Source organism: Talaromyces amestolkiae (genome assembly GCF_001896365.1).
Source record: "Talaromyces amestolkiae strain CIB chromosome Unknown scaffold5.1, whole genome shotgun sequence".
NCBI lineage: Eukaryota > Fungi > Ascomycota > Eurotiomycetes > Eurotiales > Trichocomaceae > Talaromyces > Talaromyces amestolkiae.
This window is the reverse complement of record NW_024468041.1, coordinates 1635541-1646207: the sequence shown is the minus strand read 5'-3', so window position 1 is coordinate 1646207 and position 10667 is coordinate 1635541. Positions and strand designations below refer to the sequence as shown.

General features: G+C 43.6%; 1 protein-coding gene across 1 annotated transcript; it reads left to right on the top strand.

Moving 5' to 3' along the window:
- Positions 1–1514: 1514 nt before the first annotated feature.
- On the top strand, positions 1515–10619 carry BHQ10_003618 (uncharacterized protein; the record flags this gene model as incomplete). Its single annotated transcript, XM_040875894.1, has 9 exons — positions 1515–1623; positions 1678–2532; positions 6986–7576; positions 8530–8797; positions 8860–9041; positions 9156–9260; positions 9322–9821; positions 9886–10207; positions 10321–10619. 9 exons carry the CDS (start codon positions 1515–1517, stop codon positions 10617–10619), a joined length of 3231 nt encoding a protein of 1076 aa, XP_040732122.1.
- Positions 10620–10667: the final 48 nt, after the last annotated feature.

The following is a 10667-nucleotide window of genomic DNA, read 5'->3' as shown; positions in this document are numbered from 1 at the left end:
TAAAGATGACAATTAATACACGTGTAGATGAAAACAGAACCAAAATGGAAGACCGGCTTTGCGTCCTTGATGCAAGATAGACCACCCTCCGAATTGAAAATATCGACCATTGTCTTATTCTATTTTAAAGTGTATCGTTTTCGTCGTGAATATATAAAGTAATGGAATATTAATATGATAAAGCTATAAAAGACAGGTAAATAAGAACTAATCCTCTCTGTAGGTGACTAACCCAGTTTATAGGAGCAGCGTTAAAATTATGCCAGGACGACAACTTTAGTTAGTTAGTTAGACTTAGTATACCCGCTGTAGCTAGCTGCTATCTAAAGGGCCGCTATTTAGATATGTACCTGAGCCAAGCAGGCACTAATATAAATCATAGTATAGCGGCGCACTATATGATAAGCTATAGAGAATATAAATATGTAAATAAGATAAATAATAAATATAAAATGATGAAATATGTTAAAATAATTAAATAATATAAAAATATAGCTCTAGTGTCCTTATATATAACTCTTATTTTTCTATAACTCTTACTAATTCTAACTTGTTATGTATTCTATCTACATTTATTCTTCATACTAATTCGTTAATTTATATCAATTTATATTAGGCATAGCATAACCCTACCCGAACCCACACCTATTAGGTTGGGTTGGGTTATAAAAGGTTACCTACTAAGTATGACTATTCGTCACACCCCACAATATCCGCTAAATTAGCAGTGCCCATTGAATGAGTACCAAAGTAAATTACTGGTGATAGCTTGGTTAAAAACCTAAAGTGTCGGGGCTTGTCCGATCCCTGTTAGGGCCAGGAATCCTGTCATTGAAATTTAATTTGTCACGGCAACTCAGGCTTGGCAGGAATCAAACATATGAAGTAACCAAATTGGCATTCGTATCTAGGTACCTATCGACAAGGATACCAAGACGAGGAGAGGAAACAAACAGGGGGAGGTATTGTCAAAGTCGCAATCTCCTAGCTTAGGGGTTGTCAAATTTTCCCACAGATCCTATCGTTCATAATCGTCGTCTACTTGCGCTGATTAGGTCGATTTCGCATTGCGCAGACTAGTATGCAGAGCTTTTCAAACAAGATTGGATTCTAATTGCCGTTATTTGAATTTTACATCTAAATAGTCCTAGGAATCCCTGCCCTTATGTCAGAAAAAGTAAGGAAATATATACGCTTGTTATCCTTCACTCTGATTGGCCAATATTAGGCCTAGCCCACCTCATGCACGATCTCCGACAGCGGGTCAAAATCAAGTCCCTTTGAATGATGGCCAGTAGCTTTCTTCTCTGGACCCACTACGGATTCGTCTGTGCACTCATCAGCATAAGCATCTTTTGTCATATTTACTGAAACTTCCGTCTAAAGTCCGAAGTCCGCGGCATTGAGGGATATAAAGCGTACAACCGTCTACCAACCCTTATTACATTAGTACCAGCTTCATAACTCAATAAGCCCTTTCGTTCTCCTCTTTTGACACCAAAAGCCCGGATAAAATGGCATTCGACAAGTCAACATTGGGGTCGACAGTTGCTGAAGTATTTTCTTCACGCATTCGAGGCCAAACGATCCTCATTACTGGTGTCGGTCTAAAAGGCATTGGAGGTAAAACGGCAGAAATATTGAGTACTCATGCACCTCGGACTTTGATCTTAGCAGGCCGAAGCAGATCCAAAGTCCAAGAAGTGATTGAAGACATCGCATCCAAATCCGCAGGTGTGAACTGCATTGCTCTGGAACTGGATCTTTCATCTCAAAAGTCTTGCCGTGAAGCAGCAGCAGCCGTTCTGGCAAACCCACAAATTAAACGGATTGACCTCGTCATTAATAATGCGGGTACCATGAACCCCCCAACGCGTCAGCTCAGTCCAGACGGGATTGAACTGCAACTTGCAACCAATCATGTTGGGCATTTCCTCTTCACAAATCTCATTATGCCTAAGATTCTGGCCGCAGCAAAGGTCAATGAAAGAGGCGCAACTAGAATTGTTAATCTCTCGTCTCGTGGGATTGTCTATAGCCCAATCCGGTTCTCCGACCTAAATTTTGAGAAATCACACGGCGATCTACCGCAAAGTGAACAGCCCGATTATTCTGCTGTGGCACTCACGGGCTATTCTATCGATTCGAAGGACAAATACACGCCTGCAGTGGCATACGGACAATCAAAAACAGCCAATGTGCTTTATTCTCTTAGTTTAACAAGGAGATTGTATCAGAAGCATGGTATTCTGAGTTTTGCTGTGCATCCTGGCGCCGTACTGACGGAGTTGATTCGTCATACTGATCCCGTGAAATTAAAAGAGATACTTGAAAAGTTTCGAAGCGCTTTCAAGAGCTTGGACGAGGGAACCAGCACTTCACTCGTGGCAGCGTTGGATGATCGCCTTACCCCAGCATCTGAAGACGGGCATGGTATCTATATTGCCGATTGTCAAATTGCAGAAGCTCCTGCCTATGCGAGGGATCAAAAAGCTGCGGAGCAACTATGGCTTATCAGTGAGAAATTGGTCGGTGAGAAATTTAGTTTCTAGATGATAGCGATTGTTCTTGTATGTACCTGTTGCTAGATATGACTGTGAAAACCGAATCGGCCTGACCAATCAGAATCGTCGATATGCATTAATCAATAACTTCGAGATATTGCTTCAGATCGACTAGATTGCTGTCACAGGCCCACTGCGGAGGATACATATCTCGGAACATATCCAAGTGGCGATCCATCCTGTTAGGCCTTAGCAATAATCTCTAGAAGATATACTAGTTAATAACTTTAACCCAAAGGCTTTAGATCTCCGCAAATTGAATAATACAATTTTTAGCCTTGTCCGCGAAGTACGATTTATGTCCTAGGTAGCCTCGCCCTATTGAATTTCATCATGACATGTACGTGTGATCACCCCTGTCGAGTGCTGTGTGTGACCAGCATTTACCCCCTCCCTTACGAAGTGAGGCACCGTGTTCCGCTAGGCTCAAACGGGAGGCGAGCAACTGTGCAGTTGGAAGGTGCGCGCATATGCAAGTTGCTTTCATGATTCAGTCGTTCCTTCGATAGGGTCATACACTGAGCTCGTGGATCATGCATCACGGTGGTTGCCATCACTTTCTCAGTGGAGACGGGTTATTCGACTTTGATAAACGCGTTCCAGTTATGGTGGATGGTGGATACAACCGATTTGAAAACACTCTTTTACTTCTAATTGAAATGGGCGTATGGTTCATCGCGATACGCGGACGGAGTTTTCGGCGCTCTTGACGGTCGGCGCGGTCGGCTTCATATAGTGATCCCAGGCTGGATGAGGTCAGACCAGGGAAGTGCGACGGTAGATGATAACGTGACGATGAGTTAGAGGAGGACGCTCAATAATTTTAGTGACTGGTTCGTCATCATCATCGCTCATAGCAGCAGAATGGGCAATATCAGGTCATTATGCGCTATGGGTATATAGCATTGTCGCTAACAATAGACTGCTTACAACGTAACCTTCACCCTTCCCTAATAGCTAGCAACAACTGATGGCAAGCTCTATATTTATAAGGAGTGCGTACAAGCATTTCTTTGCTATGCTTATTGTTGACTACTGAGCATACTCTTCTAGATTTTATAAATATATAGTTTATAATGTTATGGGCATAGACAAGTCCATAGTTATATAGTAAATAACTTTCATAAAAAGCGTCTAGCGCATCGTCGCAGCGAGTGTATTTATAGGTGTGGTGTCGTACTCAGTATGAAAATTCGTCGGCTTTGAGGTTGTGAGCTTTAGTCACGGGGGTGATATCGTAATGATTACTACTGCTGGCAGTAGTAATGAAAGGCATGGTGGGTGATTGTGAAGGGAATGGGTAATAATAGAATGTGTCACTGCGAGGTCGTCTTCGACCCCGCAGGAAGTTGTCTAGAGATAGGATAGTAGCGACAGCCGGACGGTTGGAGGATGCAAAAGTAGAACTTCATAAAAAATGGAATTTGTCCTGACTTTGTAGACAACAGGTGTATCTCATGAATGACCATGACAATGAATATTAGTCTGAAGGACGGACGAAGTGACTCTTTGAAAACAAAGATGTCAATTTTATTTGATACAGATAATTAGAATTACTACGTCTTTATTTAACTCCTTTTAATCCCAGTTTAAAAGATAAATAGCTTAAAGTACCTCTTAGTAAGATACTATTGTTAAAGCTGTAAAGATTAAATTCTGACCCATACTAGAGAAAGATCACTTTCAAGTTGCTATACAAAAAATCTATAATATCTTACTTCTAGTAAATATTACGTCATTAATAAAGCCTTTCTAGCAACAGACTGGAATGAGCATATTTATTACTAGTGCTCTTAAAAAATTTAAAGCCGTCAAGGATATGACTGGTATCGACGGCTGGATAGAATTTTTAGAGCTAAGATCGTAACGTACAATTCTCGACATCGGGAGCTGTGGGGAAAGCGGGTTTTTCTCCAAGCAATAGTTGTCACTCAAGAAGTATGTTCCACATGATTCTCCGGACCCTCGACGTATAACGGTTCGAGTACAATTGGAAGACATCGGCCAGTCTGCTTGAGTGATCAGTGTGAAAGAAATACATTATTGCCAAAGCTGATTGTTAGCGATATAGACTTAAGGTGTGCTTCTATTCTATCCCCTACAGTGGGACTGGATTGTGCGAGATCATGTCAAATAGTGAAACTTTTTTCAAGTCTATCTGTACCCAACAAAGCGTGATCCTCCTTGTTTGGACAGTAAAGCTGAAAAGAAGAGAAAGAAAGAGAACCCCACAGTACATAGAACTCGCGTTATGGATTATATGCATGGTAGGGAGCAAAACGCCTAAGGTCCAGACCCAAGATCAAGATCCTGTAACAGATTTTCCAGAGGAGGCTCTTCGATATACCTGTAATTCATCTCCGAGAAAGGCTGAACTCCTGCTTTAACTCTGTTTGCGTTCACGGCACGTTGTAGATTACCCAGCGCGGATATATCATCCCAATTGCCAGTCTCAATACTGGGCGGATTATCTGGCGCTGGGAGGAATCGTAGAGCCAAATGAGAGCTTGACCGTGTTGATGATTACCCACTGGAATCAATCTGAAAATCTATAAGCCTTGGCAGTTCGATTATTTCCAGTAAAACATACTGCCATGTTTTGGTGTTCAATTTGACCAGTCCAAGTTCGATAAATCTTAGCGATTCTCTGGATTGGATCACAAGTGAGAGAAGATTGTGCGCAGATATTGACATGGAGGACAAAGATAAAAAGCGAAGACGTAAAGATGAAGAGTATCTAAAGGGGTCAAGGTTTAGAATATCCAAACTGCGTATTGAAAGGGATTTTAGGTGGGTAGCAGATTCAATCATCTTAAACAGAGATGACGCATAAGTCTCATTTGGTAGAGCAGCATTTTCTGGCAAAATAGGTGTAGCCCAATATCTTTGATGATGGCGATCTGTGTACGCACACACAAATAATTCAAGACTTCGAAGTCGTTGAAGAACATCTACGATAGGTATCTGTACCGCACTGGTTTTCAGAGGGAAGAATTGTCCAAATTGGTGGGTGATCGGAAAGTGGATCTCAAATACTTCGAGATTCACAAGGGGCACATAGCGAAAAGCCATAATAACAGTATGGGTGTACGCTCTTACTTCCCTTTGGAAAAGATAGGAGGGTGGTCCATGGAATATGAGCGCTTTTAGGTTGGTGAATTGAACTAAACATGATGAAAGGATTCCGACGAGGTCCTCCACATCAGGCCTATCAACAGAGCTCGAGCGATAGGTATCAAAATCGAAATTAATTTGACGGATATAGTTGGCATGTCGGCTTCTAGATATCTTAATGAGCCGAACTAAAGGTGAACTAGTAGAAGAGGAATAGAGTTTCACAATAACATGTCGGAACAGCTGTGGTGATGCGCTATGACAGAAAGCTTTGGAGACCAATCTTAAGCTGGCTAGCCTTTTCTGAGTTTCTTTGCCATAAATGTTGTAATGCTGGGCATCGTCTCGCCCAAAATGACATCCAGTATTCTCGATATTCTCAACATAGAATGTAATCTGCCATCGAGTTGAGAATCAAGCACTGCAATGTCCCTAGGGACTTACAAGATCATAGATTTCAGTGGGGAATTGCATGTCTAGGTTTGGGAATTTTTGAGCTGGAACTACTAGATACCACCAATCTAAGATCCAGTTTCGCTGGTGATGGGAGACGAGCGGATTCTGATGCGGGGTATGGGGTACTGGATAGGATGGATGTTTTATCACGTCCGGAGGTGCCACCGTCCTTCACCGCCTGGTGCATAGACCCACCTGATACCTAATTTGTTTACATATCGCGAAAAAACGCGTTATATTGAAATCTTAATAACTCAGTTAATATAGCCTTATATAAGCTTGCAGTTGAAATATTACGCTCCTTAATACTGGAAGAGAAGCCCTATTATTAGTGTAAGAGTTACAAGGACGTAGTAGTACGGGTGCTCAATAGGGTAAGAAACGTAGGGTTATATAGCGTTCGCAGCTATTTGCTGCTCTCTAGGAATTATAGCATCTACGGCCTCACTATAAAGTTTTTTACTAAGTAATATATAACTAAACTTAGCTAAGATTATATATATCATATACCTAGAATATAAAAAGCTTATTACAATACTATTTAATCTATAGCCTTATAGCTATTCTTCTTTTTATAAGATTATAGCTTTAGAATTAAATTAGAATTATTCTATAAGGGCATTTCTAAGATGTCCACCTCTAGCATTGTCAAGGTCTAAAAATATATAAAAGAAGAAAAATAGAAAAAAATAAACTATAAGATTATTTTTTTCTAAGCTATAAATAGAGCTAGCTAAATCAATCTTAGCTCCTCCGAATTTTGTTAGTTGTAGTCCTGAGCTATCCTTTGGCTCAACGTAATCTATGGATAGGGACTGCCCGGACTGGACTGTAAAGACCGGTGCGTCCAGCCGGTGGTGATGGTCGCTATACCGCAGAAGTCGATAGGGAATTCATCGATGCAGCTCAAAGTATTGGAGAACCAGGACGATACTGCAACCACTTCCGTGAGCCTAATTGCAAGCTCGAGAGGTGGACGGTAGGAACACAGTCTCGCTTAGCCATCGTGTGCACGAGGGATATCCAGAAGATGGAAGAAATCACGTTTGACTATCAGACGATACCGGTTGGAAAGCCCCAACGGTGCTTTCGCGGTGCTCAGCTATGCTGGGGTGTCAGTGCGAGTGCGAGCTGGGTCCAAAAAAAACGGCGCCGTATTCTCATCCTGACAATTAGTCGCGAGAAGCTTGAAGAGTTCGTCCTTCGAGATCAACTTCACCGCGATTTATATGCATCCATCCGTACCACAAATAAGGCTGGCGCTGCCATATCTGCCCAACCGATCTACTCCTGCAGTTTCCGTGCCTACGGCTGCCCGAACACGTTTTGGGTCAAGAACCAGTGGAAGCGTCATGTCTCCACGATCCACATGAAACTGGACCTGCATCGCTGCGATCTGAGGGGTTGCCGTTCCACTACAAATGCGTGCCACGAGTTCAGCCGTAAGGACCTCTTCAGCAGTCATCTCCGTCGAATGCATAAGTCTAAACGACCAGCTCGACATCATAGGCGATGCCGGCACATGCGGAATCCTCCATCGTTGAGTAGGATATGGACTGCAAGAAAACGTTTGACGTCTGGGATGATCGGATGAAACACATGGCTCGACATTATGAACAAAGCCCCGGTTTCCAGGAGTCCGAAGACCCCACTCTGATGGGCTCTTCAAGAAGGACTCCTCCGCCAGGACCGTTCCTCAAATGAGCTCATCTCTACATGGACCGCGCGGGGCGGTCTCGAGTCGAGACATAAACCCACATATGAGGCCGCCGATCAATAATGGGCTTTCCTAGGCATGGGTAGTACGACCAGTTTATCCCACGGTCGCTGTGAAGGAAATATTGTTGAGCGGATGAGCGTGTAGATCCTCCAGTAACAGGAAGTTGGCTACGTTATATTCCGGAGAAATCATTGGCTCATTCTACTGTATACTAATCGTAGCATGACCACAGCGTTTACTCAGGTACATACTCTTCATTCGCAAGGTCTATCGAGCAACACAACCTTGGAAATTTAGGATTGAGCCCTAGTTTCCCAGCAAAAATCCCCCCCAGAACCCCGATACTAAACCACCTCGACGCCAAAGAAAGCTTCGTAACCGAAATCTGCAACATCATCGGCAGTGTGGTCGTCGAGGATTTTATCTCAAAAGGTCACGCCAAACAAGCCCAATGATCGAGCACCGGAAGATCATACGCTACTGCCGTCGGAACTGGGGTAAGACCCATGCAGCTTATACCGCCAATCCCCGCAAGAAGCAACGGCAAATTCCCACCCCCGCAGTACTGGAGAAACAGTACCGAATCATGAGACCCTAATTTCCTATATATTCGTTATTCAAGACTGGATCTTTCGTATACAGCTCAAGTAAATACTTGACCATCCAAACTTTCAGTGAGCGAAATCGTCATGGCATCGGAATCGCTGAAATTCAAACCACTGGCTCTGCCACCAAATGTGACAGAATTAGACTTCAATCACTTTATCGGAAAGATCATCAACCTCGTTAGAAGTGATAATGTCGAAGTCATAACTTCGAAGGATCAGATTGACGATGCTTCGTACATGGATCCTCCACACACGCACGACCCGCATCATGTCTTGGAGCAGGACTATTTCCTCGCTTCTGCGGTTGTGGCTCCTCGCAGTGTCGCGGACGTACAGTAAGTTGCAATGCATAATCTTCTATAGAAATGGCCTGTCTGGAAATACTCAAGATACGTAGGGCTATTGTCCGATTAGCAAATGAGATATCCTGCCCTTTATGGCCGATCTCTATTGGAAGGAACTCCGGCTATGGTGGTGCCGCACCACGCGTCAGTGGTAGTATTGTTCTCAATATGGGGAAGAATTTGAACAAGATCCTGGATGTCAACGTTGAAGGGGCATACTGCCTCGTTGAGCCGGGTGAGAAGTCCTGAATAACCCTTGAGGCATGCATCGTGAGGGCTAATCGATGGATGCTTGAATCCAAATATGATGTAGGGGTAACATTTCTTGACATGCATGAGTATCTTATAGCCCACAACCTTCGCGACAAGCTGTGGATTGACGTCCCAGATCTTGGAGGTGGTTCTATCCTCGGCAACACTGTCGAGAGAGGTGTGGGTTATACCCCCTATGGTGGTGTGTGATATACAACCCTCCATGGCATTACAATGAAAGCAATTAACTTATTTTGAACCAGATCACTGGATGATGCACAGCGGTATGGAAATAGTCTTACCCAACGGCGAACTCATGCGTACCGGGATGGGCGCGTTGCCAGACCCAAGTTGCCTGAAATCCACGGGGTTAAAGCCCGAGGACCAGCCTTGGAACAAGACTGCCCAGCTTTTCAACTATGGATTCGGCCCTTACGTTGATGGCCTCTTCAGCCAGTCCAATCTGGGCATCGTGACAAAGATGGGCATGTGGCTAATGCCAAACCCCAGCGGGTACCAATCCTATCTTGTCACGCTGCCCAAGGAAGAGGACCTAAGACAGGCAGTCGATATTATACGGCCTCTTCGATTAGGTATGGCTCTTCAAAATGTGCCCACAATTCGCCATGTTCTTCTTGATGCGGCAGTCATGGGCTCGAAAGATAAGTATACCGATAAAACGACGCCGCTCTCGGACAAGGAGCTGGATGCTATCGCAAAACAGCTCAATCTTGGCCGTTGGAATTTCTACGGTGCTCTTTACGTAAGTCTAGCCTTCCAATCATGTTACATAGATAGGTATCGATTGGGAGCTAAGGATATGAAAGGGACCAAAACCAATCCGAGATGTTCTCTGGGAAACGATTAAAGCAGCTTTTTCAACAATCCCAGGTGCTCAATTCTATTTCCCCGAGGATACACCTGAGAACTCGGTCCTTCGCATCCGTGACAAAACAATGCAGGGTATTCCAACTTATGACGAGTTAAAATGGATTGATTGGCTTCCAAATGGGGCCCACCTGTTCTTTTCGCCAATCGCGAAAGTTGCCGGAGAGGATGCCATGCATCAGTACGCTATTACCAAGAAGAGATGTCTTGAAGTTGGGTTAGACTTTCTTGGGACATTTACCGTTGGCATGAGAGAAATGCGTAAGACCTTCTTTCTTTATTTTGAACGGGAGTAAAGCGGAAGCAGTCCTTTTCTCTTCATCTTGGACAAGTCAAATATACAATATACACTGCTAACTAAAGCTCTCTATCAGATCATATTGTTTGTATTGTCTTCAACAAGAAAGACCCCGAGCAGAAAAGGAAAGCTCACTGGCTTATCAAGACGCTGATCGATGAGTGCGCGGCTAATGGATGGGGAGAATATCGAACCCATCTTGCGGTCATGGACCAGATCATGGGCACCTATAATTGGAATAACGATGCTTTTTTGAAGTTCAACGAGCTCATCAAAAATGCAGTAGATCCTAATGGAATCATAGCTCCCGGAAAGTCGGGAGTTTGGCCGCAGCAATACAGTAAAGCAACCTGGAATCTGTTGGGCAACGTATGAAAGCAACTAGGCTATTGTCTACCAATGTATTTGGTGGGAGAGATAAGT